The sequence below is a fragment of the Camelina sativa genome, chromosome 14 (genome assembly GCF_000633955.1).
Source record: "Camelina sativa cultivar DH55 chromosome 14, Cs, whole genome shotgun sequence".
Taxonomy (NCBI): domain Eukaryota; kingdom Viridiplantae; phylum Streptophyta; class Magnoliopsida; order Brassicales; family Brassicaceae; genus Camelina; species Camelina sativa.
Genome location: NC_025698.1, coordinates 4,282,422 through 4,299,317, shown reverse-complemented (window position 1 = coordinate 4,299,317; position 16,896 = coordinate 4,282,422). Strand labels below are relative to the sequence as shown.

The window sequence follows — 16,896 nt, the reverse complement described above, 5'->3', positions numbered from 1 at the left end:
CTCTATATTAGCCAATTCTTGATGGACATAACAACACAGGGTGCAAGATTGAAATGGGTGATATCGTTTATGAACCTCCGAGAGATGGACCTACCTTATGGGATATTGGTATCCCTGACCGAAAAGCTTCTGAGTTCTTTATCCCAGATCCTGATCCCACGCTTGTAAACAGGGCTTTAGTCCATCATCAAGACAGGTTTATTAGCTTACGCCTTTGTGAACCAAACTACTTGTATGTGTGAATAACATAAGTAAACACTGCTTTATTATTATTATCTGCAGGTTCAGGCAATATGGGCTGTGGAAGAGATACACAGATTTGTATCCAAATGATGACCTTGTTTACACTGTTGGTGTAAGCGATTATCGCAGAGACTGGTTCTTTGCTCAGGTTCCAAGGAAGAAAGGAGACATGCATGAAGCAACAACTTGGCAGATTAGGTTTAAACTTGAAAACATCGATCAAAAGGCGAATTACAAACTGAGAATCGCCATAGCATCTGCAACCTTAGCCGAGTTGCAGGTAAACATGAAACTTCATTTTTAACAGAGATGATGTAAGTTAAGACTGTAAAGTTTTGTTGACATTTTCTGTTTGCAGATTCGAGTCAATGATGCGGAAGCAGTCCGCCCTCTCTTCACAACTGGACTCATTGGGAGAGACAATTCAATAGCAAGGCATGGGATCCATGGGGTTTACATGCTGTATGAGGTGAACATACCAGGAAACCGGCTTGTCCAAGGTGATAACACTATATTCCTGAGACAGCCAAGATGCAATGGTCCCTTCCAAGGGATTATGTACGACTACATTCGTCTTGAAGGCCCTCCATAACTTACTCTGGAATTACATAGCATAGTATATGTATTGATGTACGTATGTCGAATTTATCAATTGACACTGACACGAAAGGTGTAACAACTGAATAATATTGATATGCAAACCTTAAAGACCAAAATTTTGACAATATCAATACTGAACCTAAGACTTAATAAGTAGAAAGGAGCCACTGAAAATGTTCTCTTAAGCACAAATCAAGAAAAGGGGGCTGACTAGCGAGTGAACTACATTATGCTACATCTTCCCTGCAACTTGCTCTGCAGAACTTTTCTTCATGAGTCCCTTGTTACAAAGCTCATTAAGCAGCTCCAGAGCTTCCTTTGCCATACCTTCATAAGCTATGCCTTCTATCAGAATCGTGTATGATGTCTCAGTCGGTGTACACCCTCTATTGATCATATAAACCAAGAAATCGATGGCACGATCCGTTTGCCGAGTCTTACAGAGTCCTAGCATTATAGAGTTAAAGGTGACTGCATTTGGCCTAACGCCCATCCGCTCAAACTCATGGAAAAACTTTATGGCTTCGTCTACTTTACCTTCCCTACTTAAACCACCAACAAGAGAGGAATAGGTGATAGTGTCAGGCTTTAGATCTTTCGCACGCATCTCGTCAAGCAGTTTAATCGCTTTGCCTGTTTTACCTGCTTTTGCAAGCCCATCAATGACAGTATTATAAGTGATTAGAACCGGAGAACATCCCTTGCTACTAAGTTGATTGAGTATCTCAACCGCATCTTCAACTTTCCCATCTTTGCACAAAGCAGTTAGCATAGTGTTGTATGTCACAATGTCCGGGTAACAACCACGAGAGACCATTCTCTCCAAATACTCTATAGCCCTATCCATCTTTTTCTCCTTGCAAAACCCGTGAAGCAGCGGGTTGTAACTCAAAGAGTTCGGCTGGCATCCATGATTAGGCATCTTTTCCAAAATGTCAATTGCTCGGCCAAGCAAACCTTTTCTACACAAGAAATTAATCAAGATATTGAAAGTGACAACACTTGGTGAAAAGCCTTTACGAAGCATATCAGCAAGAAGCTTCTCTGCGTCCATCCATCTCCCGGTACTACACATACTCCTCAGAATTATGTTATGTGTAATAACATTTGGTTGACATCCAGAAGATGGCATGTCATTCAAAAACTTAATCGCCTCATCCAATCTTCCTTCTTTACATATACCATTCACGAGAACGTTATAAGTGACANCCACCAACAAGAGAGGAATAGGTGATAGTGTCAGGCTTTAGATCTTTCGTACGCATCTCGTCTAGCAGTTTAATTGCTTTGCCTGTTTTACCTGCTTTTGCAAGCCCATCAATGACAGTATTATAAGTGATTAGAACCGGAGAACATCCCTTGCTACTAAGTTGATTGAGTATCTCAACCGCATCTTCAACTTTCCCATCTTTGCACAAAGCAGTTAGCATAGTGTTGTATGTCACAATGTCCGGGTAACAACCACGAGAGACCATTCTCTCCAAATACTCTATAGCCCTATCCATCTTTTTCTCCTTGCAAAACCCGTGAAGCAGCGGGTTGTAACTCAAAGAGTTCGGCTGGCATCCATGATTAGGCATCTTTTCCAAAATGTCAATTGCTCGGCCAAGCAAACCTTTTCTACACAAGAAATTAATCAAGATATTGAAAGTGACAACACTTGGTGAAAAGCCTTTACGAAGCATATCAGCAAGAAGCTTCTCTGCGTCCATCCATCTCCCGGTACTACACATACTCCTCAGAATTATGTTATGTGTAATAACATTTGGTTGACATCCAGAAGATGGCATGTCATTCAAAAACTTAATCGCCTCATCCAATCTTCCTTCTTTACATATACCATTCACGAGAACGTTATAAGTGACAACATCTGGTGTACATCCTCTATCCCTCATTTCATCAAGAAGCTTCATGGCCTGTCCAACACCACTATCTCTACAAGTAGCTTCAATCAATATAGTGTAAGTAATCACATCAGGATAACAATCTCTCTGAAGCATCCTATTAAGAACCTCCATGGCTTGCTTAAGTTTCCCACTATCGCAAAGAGAACGCAAGATGGTATTGTAAGTGACAACATCAGGGGAAACACTCATCCTATCGAGAACAGATAAAGCGTTACTGATCTCCCCAGCTTTACAATACCCACTAATCATAACATTGTAAGTTATAACATCAGGAACAGCACCAGAGCCTTCAAGAATCTCCAAGATCTTTGCCGCTTTCCTCGTCTTACCCATCCTACAGAACCCGCGGATCAACGTCGTGCAAGGAATGATATCGGGAACATTACCGTGGTAAACCATGTTCTCCAGAAACTTAAACCCTTCCTCTAATTCACCGGTTCTAACCATCTGACGCAAATGATTGTTACTCTCGACATCTTCCAACACAAAAGAAGAATTCGCAGTGGTGAAATGGCCGTTACCGTTACCGTTACCGTTACCATTGCTATGCCCAGAGGCAGAATAAGTTTCGAACTTTTGAGCTCTACCATTAAGACCTGAACTCTCAACCTTGGAAGCCGCCGCGAAAACAAGAACAAGTCGATTCCTTTTTCGTGACCCGAGAGAGACATTAGACCTAATAATATTACCAGTGGTACGAACAGAGACGTCAAGCTTGTTACTTCGCTTACACTCGCGATGAAATTGTTGAATCAAACAAAACCCTTCTTGTACACTGCTTGTGGACACCATTAAATCCATATATAGAGATTTATATAACAACAAAATCTTCCCTACAGAAACGAAAGCAAAGTTCCGAACTTAGACAAACTAAACTTAATCCTCTCTAAACAAAAGGTTTTGAAGACATCATTCGAATATGAAATTTTCAAGTGAGAGAGAGGAGAAGAAGAAGAACAGAGGAGGCGGGTTGAAAGCAAGCAGCAGTGAGTGAAAGGATATGGCACTGTTTTGTTTTTTGGCGTTTTGTGAAATTTGGGCCTTTATTACAAGTTTACTCATAATTGGGCCCAAATTACATAAATTGTGTTCGGTGCGAACCGCTCTAAAATTCAAAATCCTTGGTTCTGTTCTTAAAATTTCGAACCGTATCTGCCCAATATCTCTCTGTTAACCGGTTCGTGTATACATGAAGGCTCATAATATATCTCTCTGTAAACCGGTTGGTTTTTGATGAAAGTCAAATCTGCAATTGTTTGTTATAAAACGAAAAATTCGTAATAGAGATGTTTAGAAGAGACGTAAGTGAAAGCTTTAAAACACACAACACAAATGTCGTCGAACACTAACAACCGAAGTGTTTTGACGACAAAGTCAAGATATTATTCTCCCACTATACCCTCTGCTTTATCTCCCGTCCAAGGCAACATAAGTTCTCCTAATCAGATCTATCTACTATATATATATATATATATATTATATATATACACATACGTATAGAAAAAACATGTACATTAATTACTTTGAGGTTTAACATCAAATCGCAGAAGACATTTCATCAATGTCGTCTGTTAAGCTGCAGTTGCATGATAAGGGCAATCATGTTGGTTTACTTTAACACTTTGTCATCATGATCTTCTCTATGTCCATTTAGCTGCAGATACCAATTAAGAAAGACTGAAACTTTTTGTATTGCTGGTCATGAATGTATGTTACCAGGTGGTGATGGATAATGGCATTGCACGGGTTACATTATCAAAGCCTGATGGTATTGTTACCGGAATCGAATATAATGGCATCGATAACTTGCTCGAGGTTCTTAATGAAGAAGTCAACAGAGGGTAAATGGGCTATATATGATCATTGTTTTGTTCCTAAGTTTATTTTTTTCAATTTGGAGTATGCATTTACTCTGTTTTACTGTCTTATAACCTTTCTATATATATTCGATAGCGTGCAATGTCAGTTTCTTGCATTTAACCGTGCCAAGACTCAATCAAGATGACAAGATTACCTAAATTAGTAAATGGCTGCTCTTAAACCAATGATTAGAGTCTTAAGATTCCATTAAGAACCCACACAAACAGTTATTATTGTATATATCTCTCTGTTTCTCTTGTTTAAATTTCACAAGTTTCGTGCCAAAAGTTTTCATTTAGATATAAAATGTAAAAGTATTCTTCAGGTATTGGGATCTCGTTTGGGGAGGATCAGGAACAGCTGGTGGATTTGATGTGTAAGTCTTCTATGCAATCTTAACGCCAAAAATATAGTTTGATCCCATAAAACCGACTTAAAGGTCCAATGAAGTTCAAAGCATGCTAATGCATGTATAATTACTATTTTCTTTTGGGACCAGAATCAAAGGAACAAACTTTGAGGTAATAATGAAGAACGAAGAACAAATTGAGATTTCTTTCACAAGAAAATGGGATGCATCACTAGAAGGCAAAGCTGTCCCTCTGAACATTGACAAAAGGTACTCAAGTCTTTTGAGATGCATAATGTTCATATTTCATGTTTTCAGATTGTGACTTGAATAAGTTACTGTCGAATATAGGTTTGTTATGCTTAGTGGGTCATCAGGATTCTACACTTACGCCATCTACGAGCATTTAAAAGAATGGCCTGCTTTCTCACTTGCTGAAACCCGAATTGCCTTCAAGCTCAGAAAAGAGAAGTAAGCAAAAAAAGAAAACTCACTCCTTCATTCACTTCTTAAACTAAATTCTTGTATTAATCTTAACTGAGATTGCAGATTTCACTACATGGCAGTAACGGACGATAGGCAGAGGTTCATGCCATTGCCTGATGATCGGTTACCTGACAGAGGCCAAGCTCTGGCTTACCCTGAAGCTATTCTACTTGTCAATCCTGTAGAGCCTCAATTCAAAGGAGAGGTAAAATGCTAATCATTTTGCTTCCTTTCCAAGATTACTAAAGAGAGGTTGTTAAGCTTTGCTTTTACTTTCTTCCGGTTTTAGGTTGATGATAAGTACCAATACTCATGTGAGAACAAAGACATTACTGTCCATGGATGGATATGCACAGAGCAGCCGTCGGTTGGTTTCTGGCTCATAACTCCTAGCCATGAGTATCGAACCGGTGGACCTCAAAAACAGAACTTGACATCTCACGTTGGACCTACTGCTCTTGCTGTAAGTCCATACAGATTAATATAAAATTCTTTCCTTTAAAAATCGTTATAAATGTAGACAAGTTTAACGCTGGATCCTCAGGTGTTTATGAGTGCACACTACACAGGGGAAGATCTAGTGCCAAAGTTTAGTGAAGGAGAGGCATGGAAGAAGGTGTTTGGACCTGTTTTCGTCTATTTAAACTCGTCTACTGATGATGATAATGACCCTCTTTGGCTCTGGCAAGATGCTAAATCTCAGGTTCCTCTTTTTATCTTGTTTTATTAGACTAACAAATCAAACATTATTATATTCATTTCCTAATTTGATAAGATTTTCATTCTCAGATGAATGTGGAAACTGAAAGCTGGCCTTACAGTTTTCCAGCTTCAGATGATTATGTGAAAGCAGAGCAACGTGGTAATGTTGTTGGCAGACTTCTCGTTCAAGACAGGTAAACTACTACGTGAGCCTCATTCATTATTATGTCAGTAGTACGACAAATATATCATATTTTGTGGTTGTTAACACTAATTTATCAAAATTTATGCACTAGACACACTCTTTCACTTAACGAATCATCTAAAAACATACAATAATTTATGTTTGTAAGGTATGTAGATAAAGATTTCATTGCAGCCAATAGAGGGTATGTTGGTTTGGCTGTGCCTGGAGCTGCTGGTTCATGGCAAAGAGAATGCAAGGTGATTTTGAAAAGTACAAGATAGAAATCCAAAAAAGTAGGAATGGAAATCTTTTTGATTCAAAATAACTTATCTATGAACATTTCTTTTGATTCTTGCAGGATTATCAATTTTGGACAAGAACAGATGAAGAAGGATTCTTTTACATAAGTGGAATACGGCCAGGACAATACAATCTCTATGCATGGGTTCCTGGTTTTATCGGCGACTACAAATACGATGATATTATCACCATCACCCAAGGTCTTTTACTTCTTTCCTTGCTTTTCATTAGTTCCCCAATACATATTGTTTTGTTTTTGGTTACAATATAATATGTAGTTAATATACTAGTATATGTGCAGGTTGTTATATATATGTGGAAGATCTTGTATATCAACCTCCAAGAAATGGAGAAACGTTATGGGAGATTGGTTTTCCAGATCGATCCGCAGCAGAGTTTTATGTTCCTGATCCGAATCCAAAATATATCAACAAACTTTATCAAAATCACCCTGACAGGTTTTGAGATATACATACAAATACAAATCTTAAAACACTACTGAATGAACTAAACTGACTAAAATGCTTTTTTTATTTATTTATGATTTCTGATTTTCTAATCTCTTGCAGGTTCCGTCAATATGGAATATGGGAAAGATACGCCGAACTATATCCGGATAAAGACTTGGTATATGTAGTTGGCTCTAGCGACTATAGAAAAGACTGGTTTTACGCTCAAGTTACTAGGTTCTTTCTCATCATCTCTCCGGCCTGACCATTTATTTTTCTTCATATACACTTTTCACTCTAACCAGATTGTTACATTTTCGTTTCTTAGAAAAAAGGATAACAAAACATATCAAGGAACAACATGGCAAATTAAATTCGAACTCAAAAACATTGATCAGAGTCACTCCTATACTTTACGAGTAGCCATTGCATCCGCTACTTTTTCCGAACTCCAAGTAGGTGTATATTAACCAATCCATGTCGTCCTTTTAGTACATTTTTTTAACATCAACAAAAACAATCTGACGAAATGGAATCTTGACTCGAAACTTGGGGATGAAGATACGTGTGAACGATGCAACTGCAAGCCCGTTGTTCACAAGCGGACTGATTGGGAGAGACAACTCGATAGCAAGACATGGAATACATGGATTGTACTGGTTGTTCAATGTGGAAGTGGCTGGCTCTAAGCTTGTAGAAGGCGAGAATACATTGTTTCTCACACAGCCAAGGTCCACAAGTCCTTTCCAAGGGATCATGTATGATTACATCCGATTTGAAGCTCCCAGCTAATCAAATTTAATTTTCTTGCAAACATTGTTTCAGCAAGTATTACCAAATTTAAAATGTTTGTTGCCTGATTCGATTACTTGTTTACATATAATGCATTTCAATTTCTTCTATTTTCTTCAACTACTAATATTTATAAAATTAAACAGTTCTTGTGCCTTCAATCAAGGATCCAAGAATGCATCAGATATATAGAGCTTCATTAAAACAGTGTAAATCAATCTGAACATAAAACAAAACAGAGTTCAAGAGTCAAGCTAGAATGATAATGTGTCTCTAGACACAAAACCAAAGTAGCATTTAAAACACAGGAAGCTAGCTACTCTCTGAGGACCAGGAACTAGTAGTTAATTATCTTCTGATGACGTATCGGAATCCACACCAAAATCTTCGATAGGGTACTTGCCATCAAACAGCTCTGTCCAACGCCATATCAATTCTGCAACAGTAGTAGGTGGCATTTGGTCTAGTGGCAAGTCATCAAGCACTGTAAAGAAAACATGGTAACCCCTTTCTGTCAGAGCTTCAAGAACATAGAAAAACTCGGTGTTTTCGTCTGGGATGTCTTTGGAAACTACGATAAAAATTCCTCTATCGGCCGTGGGATTCTTGAATGCCCAGTGAAGCATGTCCAATAGCATCTTATTGAGTCTCGCACATTTTTCAACCGTTTCGTGTACGATCGAGATTTTGGCCATGCGAAATCGCCCCAGCTCTTCCGGAGTTTTGTCGCCAACATAAGCATAGATTGACGTTTCAAGATCAACATAACCCTCGATGTCAATAACTCGTTTGACGTTACGATAAAACGAACACAAATCGCGACCCTTAGGGACTGGGAAATCCTCCACGTCCCAGAAGACGCGTGTGTTACCATCTGCGAACGCATGTTAAAACAATAAGATTAAGATTACGATCACGATCAGATTCGATCAATTTGGAGAGCAAGAGATATAGATATCTTACAGGTGTACGTTAATCTGGACATGCTTTCTATCTCTACCGGAGGAGATTGAGAAACTTAAAAGGATATATATCTTAGGGTTACATCTATGGTTTACTAAATCACGATTCTACCCCTTATTACAATACATGCACAGCCAAAGTAGATGAGGCTTGTTTAGTAACTTTGGTAAACATTACTTACCATACGACGACGATGAACAAGCAAAGGCATGAACGATATACATTTTTTTTTCTTTCCAGTGGCAACATAAATCATTTTAGTTTTAAAAGTGTGTGGTCAATCCATCATTGGTTGATTAAGTTTGTTTGAAAGGTCAACAAGCTAGGCTCGTAGCCATCTGAAACTAAGTAACTAACCTATAAGAGTATATCACAAAATTAGACACTCTAATTAGACCAGCTAGGTTAGTCAGTCTACCTAAACACCTTCTAATAATATCACACACTAGATCAAAACCGCGAACTCCAAGTTTTTGGTGAGCATGAATTAATTTGGAAAGCAAAATGTTCTATTTTCATATTTTCTTCAAATATGAATTAATCATATTTTCTTCAAATATGAATTAATCATATTTTCTTCAAGTTATTGGTGAGCACAAAAACCAGCCAGAGCCCTTTTGAAATCAAAAGGTTGATAAAACATGATTGTAGATCGAGCCGCCACAGCTAGCTAGTGGTGGTACTCGAACCCCTCGCCGTCGCTGTCGTCTTCATTGTACACCTCATCTTCAGAAAGGTTTGCGCATAAAATCTCTCGTCTTCCTCCTTCATCTAACAGGGAGAAAAAATCGGGTTTGGGAATAGGATCTCCTGCATCTACTAGGCTTGTCCAACGCCAAGCAAAGTTAACATAAGGAAGTGCCACTTCTTTTGGGTCGTACACATCAGGCAAAACCAACAAGACATTGTAATTTGCAGCATTCACACTTTGAAGAAGACCGTGGAACTCATTCTCTTCCTTGATGTTTTTTGCGACTACCATCAAAGTTAATGGTATACGATGGGGCTCGTGATTGTCCGCTGCGACCAAAGCAAAGTCTACTAATATCCTATCAAGCCTGTTAAATTTATCCCCTGGAAAAAAAAAATGCATATATATCACCTTCATCTTAGATTGTACTAGAGACACAAAACCTACAATATCATAATATATATAATATAATATTTTTGAGTAAAAGGAAAAACTCACTTTTCGCTACGAAGGTGATTCCATTCTCCAGAGGATTGTCTTCAGGATCCTTCTCACCATAAGCCGTGATTGACACCTCACCTTTATAACCATATCTCCTAAGAAGAGAGTCAATAATTTCAAGTATACTGCGATTCTCAGGGACTGGGAAATCATTCACATCCCAGAAGACGTGTATTTGAACATCTGCGACGGATACACGTACGCATAAACAATTACGAAACTGAAGAAAAGAAAAAAAAAGTTTGATGCGATCGATCGGCTTAGCTAGTATAGCATGGCAAATGAAATCTAATGCAAATAGTGAAAAAACAATTTCGAGCAAGAGATTCAGATCTTACTGGCGAATTCTTCTCTGGCCATTCTTTCAACGGAGATCGAGTGGAGAAAGTAGAAGAAAATTAGGGTGTCGAAGTTATATATGGACCAAAGCCTTAGCCCTTTTTAGGGCCCACTTCCCTTTTTAGGGTTAATTGTTGGAAGATATCAAGTCAGCTGTATTCAGCGTTTTGGTCAAACAGGAATGTGAGGGTGTTAAAACCAACCGCAGGCAACAAAGAAAATCTACTCTAAACCTTCTATCTGAACAACTTCTCTTATTCTATGTGAAGCAACTTCTATTATTTACGCACCGCAAACTCCAAGATTCGATCGGTGTTTCAATCGGTTTGATACGCAATTGGAATTAATTTAGGTGTGTTAGAGTAAGTCCACTGGGGATTTTCCGTGGGATTCTCTGTGGAATTCTCAGGCCCAAAAATAAAGAAAAAACTTAAAAAAAAAATTAGAAATTAGGAAAATCGGTTTCACGAGAGGGATTTTGAGAATCATATAAGAACCGATGTATGGTCCGTTCTGATTGGCCAGGAGGAAAAATATAAATGAGGTTAAACAATTTTTTTCTCTATTTTTTTCTTTTTCTTCGCGACATATTTCTCTCTCTAAGAGAAATGGCGAAACCATCGGCGATTCGCCGTTTCGCCGTGAAAATTCACCGATTCACCTTGAACTATTGGATTTTCCGGCTGAAACACGAAAGATCTTCATATATGAGAGAGATATGTCGAGGTTTCGGGTTTCAATCGAGATTCCACTCGATGTGACGATTCGTTGCTCAAGGCCTTCTATCTCCCACGGCGATAACGATGGCGGAAGGTTCCTGTGATGGGATTAATGGGACGGCGAGGTCAAGCAGCTGGCGGATCCAATCACAGAAGGTTCATCTGATTATTACCGATTAGGGTTTTTAAAGTTAGGGTTTGTGAGAATTTTAATTGAACATGCATGTGAGTCTGGGTTTACAATTCTGATCGATTGTGATTGGGTTTACAATTCCGATTGTATTGATTTCATGGGGTAGGCTAAATCTCAGAAATTTGGTAGGGTTTAACTTTAACTTTGGGTTTAGTTATGCGATTCCTTCTCTGCGGGTTTAACCAGACTCACAAAACCGTATGTTGTTGTATGTTATCTCATAATTAGTCACTTGTTATATGCTTTGTTAGTGTTAAAATTTGATTAGAATGAAGTGGTTTTATATTGTGTTTTGTTAAGGTCTCATGAACCGTAGGTTGGTGTTGTTGTCTGATTATTAGTAACTGGTTATAATCGTCTGTTGTGTTCAAGTTTGTTTAGAATAATATGGTTTTGTGTTGTGCTATATTAAAGTCTCATGAACCGTGTGTTATTGTTTGGTGACTGATTAGTAGTAATCGGTTTTATACTCTTTTGTCAATGGAAGTTTTATTACAAGTATGTGGTTTTATGTGCTATTGTGTTCAAGTCTGATGATGAACCGTGTCAACTGGTTTTCTGTGGTTTTGTGCGAGGTGTTCATGGAGTCGTGCAAGTGTACTACAGAGATGTCGTATTGAGCGAAGAGAGGTGTGTTTGGGCAAAGGCCTTTGTTGGGTGTGTTACTTCAAAAAGTAAGCAACTCTATATTTCTGATTTTGTAATTTGTGTTAAGTTTAGCTTTTTGACTTAGTTCTAACCGTTGTCGTTGTCATTTCTTCTATTTAAAATTTAATGTTTGTATTTCTCGACTTTGTAAAATATGTTTCATATTTATGAATTATGTAAAATAATGTTGTTTTCTTTTTCATGTAATATAAATAATTAAATAACTATTTCTTGTTTTGATTATTTCATAATTTATTAAAATGTGATAATTAATAAAAAATTGTTTAATAAACATTATTTTATTACTTAAAGCAACCATCATAGAGGTTTTTAGTGGAGGAGTGATTTAGTTTAAGTTGTTAATGGATTGATACGATTAGTTTAATATTAATAATATGATTAGTTAAATTAAGAGAATCTTGATCCAAGTTCTATATTTTCTTCATCTATTAATAATTATTAAAAATATATATATATATATATATATATATATATATCAGTGTTCAAGAAAGCGGTCTAGGCGGCCGTCTAGGCGCTAAGCGCTCAGCAGACGCCTAGATGACCGCCTAACCCGCTTAAAATTACATACACTTTATTTTAATATTTATTTTTGATTTTTAAATTACATATAATTAAATTATTATGTTTTATATCTATATACGTAATTATAAACATTTATATGTTGTTAATATAACTTAAATAAATGTATTTTTCTTACCGTTGTTTATAAAAATTTTATTTTTATAACATATATTTTAATATAATTATATATATATATATATATAATGTTTTATGTTGTAAACGCCTAAATCGCCTAAAAACTGTCTAGGCCCCGACTAAGCGTTCTAGGCGCTAGGCGTTGGATCACCGCCCAAATACCGCCTAACGCTTTCTTGAACACTGATATATATATATATATATATATATATATAGTTGCCTGCCTTTCTCAATCAAGGATAATGTGAAAATAACTAAGATACACAAAACCCAAGCATTCTTTTAAAACGCAGAGAAAGCTAAGCTAGTACTTGTGAGAACCACTAGCTTCATTTAGTACTTGTCTTTGTACGTTTCTCCAGAAGAGGACAATCCGCATCATCATCACTTTCGGAATCCGAATCAAAAGCAGCTTTGATAGGGTACTTGCCATCAAACAGCTCGGTCCAACGCCATGTCAACTCTGCAGGACCAGCTGGTGGCAGTTGTCCTAGTGGGAAGTCATCAGGCACTGTACAGAAAACATGGTAACCTTTTGCTGCCAGTATTCCAAGAACACGATCAAACTCTGTGTCTCCCTCTGGGATGTCTTTTGCAACTATGAGTAAAATTGCTTCATTAGGGTCAGGATTCTCGAATGCCCACGCAAGCATGTCAAGTATCATCTTAGAGAGTCTCGACCGTTTTTCAACATTTACGCACATGAGCGTGATCTGGGCCATGATAAAGTGCCTCTCCCCTACCGGAGGAGCTTTGTCGCCAACATAAGCAAACATTGTCAGGTCGTGACCATAATAACCCTCGATCTCAAGAGCTCGTCTGACTTTGCAACGAAAAACACACAAATCGCCATCCTTAGGGATTGGGAAATCATCGACGTCCCAGAAGACGCGTGTGTTAGCATCTGCGAACGCATATTATAATTAAACAATAAGATTACGTACGATCGATTGCGATCAATTTGGATCAAAGAGATATAGAGATCTTACAGCTGTAGCCTTTTGGTGAGTCCATGCTTTCTACCGGAGATTCAGAAAATTTACCTAGTAAGAAAAAAAAAACGAAATTTATATTAGGGTTAATTACATCTGCGGCTGAGGGATAGAAGATTCGGATATCAAGTGGTTTGCTAAATCATGATTCTACCCCTTAATTACAATACATACAAAACCAAGTGGCTGATGGTACTTTAGTAAATTGCTCAACATTACTTCACCTATTCGCCGACTTTGATTCGATTCTTCACTGTCTTCGGACTTTTCTCCTATTTAGCTGCAATCGATCGTACGTAATCTCAATTTCTCTCTCACAATATCTTTGTTTTCTATGATTTAATTAGGTTTTCCCCCTTTCAATTTCGTGTTTTGGAATTGTATATACTTAGATTCGATTTGTTCATAGATCTACGATCTTTGTCTTCGATTCTTCACCTATTTAGCTGTTTGTCTTCGGACTTTTCTCTGGACCTTGTGAGCAGCTTTCCTCTTCATTGTCGGTATCCGAATCAAAAACAGCTTCGATAGAGTACTTGCCATCAAACAGCTCAGTCCAACGCCATGGTATTACTGCTTCCATCCCATACACAAGTGAAAATGGTGTTTCACTGGTTGATGACTTAGTGGTCGTGCGGTAAGCCCATAACACGCCTGGAAGCTCTTCTACCCAATTTCCTTTAGCCTTTTGAAGGCGTTTCTTCAACAGTTGCACAATAGTTTTGTTTGAAGATTCCGCTTGACCGTTGGATTGCGGATGCCTTGGCGTTGCGAAGCTTAGTTTTATGCCCCAATTTTCACAGAATTCCTTCACCTTATTACATGCAAATTGGGGTCCGTTGTCAGTGACAATTTCATGAGGCACCCCAAATTTGCATATAACATTCTTCCATATAAAGCTTCTGACTTCCAGTGCTCTGACTTGGCTAAACGCCTCTGCTTCTACCCACTTTGTGAAGTAATCAGTTACTGCCAATAGAAAAACTTTCTGAGCTGGTGCCGTTGGCAGTTTCCCGACTATGTCCATGCCCCACTTCATGAATGGCCACGGAGAACTAATTGTCTTCAAGTTTTCTGGTGGTAGCCTCGAGATATTAGCAAACCTTTGACACTTGTCACCGTGGCGAACAAATCGTACGGCATCCTCGCTCATCGTAGTCCAGTAATATCCAGCTCTTTTGGCTCTTAGCATTAGGCTTCGTGCGCCTGAGTGGTTTTCACATTCTCCTAAATGCAATTCTGCCAAAACTGTTTGAGCTTCAACCGTCGTAATACACTTCAAGTAGGGGCCAGAAAATGACCTACGGTAAAGTTTTCCTACGCTGAGAATAAATCGTGCAGCTTGCTGCTTGATCTTTCTGCATTCAGCACGGTGCATTGGCAGCACGCCATCCCGAAGATAGTTGAGGATTGGAGTCATCCAATTCGTCGTTTCACTGATTGTCATGACAGGAGACTTTTGCGGTTTTACTACTTGGTTAGTCGCTGGCCATTGTAGGATCAGTAGTGGTACATTGACTGAGGTGTCCGTTTTTAGTGCGGATGCAAGGTTGGCGAGTGCATCTGCATGATTGTTTTGCTCCCTTGGGATCTGATTAATCCTGCAGCTGCTAAACTCTTTGATAAGTTCCTTCGCCACACTCAAATATCTAGCCATACTAGAATCCTTGGCTTGATAATCCCCTTGGGTTTGATTGACAACTAGCTGTGAGTCGCTGAAAACTTCTAAGTTCTGAGCTCCAAATTCTCGAGCCAATGTTAGACCTGCTATCAGTGCCTCATACTCTGCTTCATTGTTCGTGGATCTGAAATTGCATCTGACAGCTCTTGAAGCTATCTCACCCATAGGAGACATAAGAACCAGGCCGAGGCCAGTTCCTCGAATATTGCTAGAACCGTCGACATAGAGCGTCCATTCGCCGTTTCTTGCCCCTTCATGGAGCATTTTCACTTCTTCTATCACTTCTGGGATCATGTTTGGTGCAAACTCTGCCACAAAATCGGCCAATACTTGAGATTTGATAGCTGTGGTTGGTCTATATATAACGTCATATTCTCCAAGTTCGACTGCCCACTTTGCCAATCTCCCTGACATCTCTGGCTTGTGGAGCACTGCTTTGATAGGTGATGAGGTTACTAACACAATAGGGTGAGCTTGGAAGTATGGACGCAGCTTTCTCGCCGCTGTTATTAATGCAAGCGCTAGCTTTTCCAGGTGGCTATACCTTGTTTCGGCTTCTAAGAGAGACTTGCTCACATAGTACACAGGATATTGTTTGTTTTCTTCTTCACGTACGAGGACTCCACTGACTGCATATTCTGACACAGCAAGATACAGTAACAACACTTCTCCGTCCTTAGCTTTTGACAAAACCGGAGGCGAAGTAAGATATTCCTTCAAATGTTTCAGTGCTTCCTCGCATTTGTCATCCCATACGAAATCTTTCGGCTTTGGCTTTCGTAAAGCTGCAAAGAAAGGATGAGACCTGTCGGAGAGTCTCGAGATAAATCTGCTGAGTGCAGCCATCCTGCCAGTTAGTTTCTGCACTTCCTTCACGTTTCTTGGTGGAGCAATACCCTGAATTGCTCTTATTTGGTCTGGATTGGCTTCAATTCCTCGATATGTGACAATATACCCAAGGAACTTGCCTGAACTGACACCAAAAGAACACTTTGACGGGTTTAGCTTCATCTTATATTTGCGTAGCGTGGTGAATGCTTGATGTAGGTGCACAATGTGGTCTTCTGCCGCCAGTGACTTCACAAGCATATCATCGATATAAACCTCCATAGCTTGACCAATTTGGCTAGCAAACATCATATTCACCAATCTCTGATAGGTGGACCCAGCGTTTTTCAAACCAAACGGCATCACTTTATAGCAATATATGCCTCGTGTAGTCATGAATGATGTTTTTTCCTGGTCATCTGGATGCATTAGGATTTGGTTGTAGCCGCTGAAAGCGTTCAATGAAACTCATCAGTTGATGTCCAGCGGTAGCATCTACGAGTTTGTCAATGTGAGGTAATGGGAATGGATCTTTAGGACATGCCTTATTTAGATCAGTGAAATCTATACATACCCGCCACTTTCCATTTTTCTTTCGAACGACCACCACATTGGCTAGCCAATCCGGATAGCTTACTTCGCGTATGAATCCTGAATCCAGAAGATTTTGGACCTCTTTGTTAATTATCGAGTCGCGTTCAGGTGCAAACTTCCTTCGCTTTTGTCTAACTGGTGGGTGATCTGGGTCT

General features: G+C 38.8%; 4 protein-coding genes across 7 annotated transcripts in view; 2 read left to right on the top strand and 2 right to left on the bottom strand.

The window, feature by feature from the left end:
- The window catches only part of LOC104739596 (pentatricopeptide repeat-containing protein At1g09900-like), a 10,853-nt gene extending 7,136 nt beyond the window's left edge, over positions 1–3,717 (bottom strand). The window contains exons 1-2 of one of the 4 annotated variants that reach the window (XM_019236035.1): positions 2,057–3,717; positions 881–1,398 (exon numbers count right to left, since the gene is read on the bottom strand). In XM_019236035.1, coding sequence (XP_019091580.1) covers positions 1,076–1,398; positions 2,057–3,551 — 1,818 coding nt within the window. In that variant the 5' untranslated portion in view covers positions 3,552–3,717 and the 3' untranslated portion in view covers positions 881–1,075. Of the gene's footprint in view, positions 1–880; positions 2,026–2,056 lie in introns of those variants that run through there. The other 3 variants (XM_019236038.1, XM_019236036.1, XM_019236037.1) reach the window with 3 other exon arrangements.
- On the top strand, positions 30–974 carry LOC104739595. Its single transcript, XM_010460007.2, has 3 exons — positions 30–196; positions 283–523; positions 602–974. Exons 1-3 carry the CDS (start codon positions 54–56, stop codon positions 833–835), a joined length of 618 nt encoding a protein of 205 aa, XP_010458309.1. The 5' UTR covers positions 30–53; the 3' UTR covers positions 836–974.
- LOC104739592 (probable rhamnogalacturonate lyase B) lies at positions 4,245–7,995 on the top strand. Its single transcript, XM_010460002.2, has 15 exons — positions 4,245–4,353; positions 4,470–4,591; positions 4,936–4,986; positions 5,110–5,229; positions 5,311–5,430; positions 5,509–5,650; positions 5,735–5,908; positions 5,990–6,148; positions 6,235–6,341; positions 6,501–6,591; positions 6,693–6,834; positions 6,936–7,092; positions 7,204–7,320; positions 7,412–7,538; positions 7,645–7,995. Exons 1-15 carry the CDS (start codon positions 4,312–4,314, stop codon positions 7,873–7,875), a joined length of 1,902 nt encoding a protein of 633 aa, XP_010458304.1. The 5' UTR covers positions 4,245–4,311; the 3' UTR covers positions 7,876–7,995.
- Positions 9,435–10,403, bottom strand: LOC104739591. Its single transcript, XM_010460001.2, has 3 exons — positions 10,369–10,403; positions 10,028–10,213; positions 9,435–9,912 (listed from the first exon to the last, which is right to left on the bottom strand). Exons 1-3 carry the CDS (start codon positions 10,388–10,390, stop codon positions 9,509–9,511), a joined length of 612 nt encoding a protein of 203 aa, XP_010458303.1. The 5' UTR covers positions 10,391–10,403; the 3' UTR covers positions 9,435–9,508.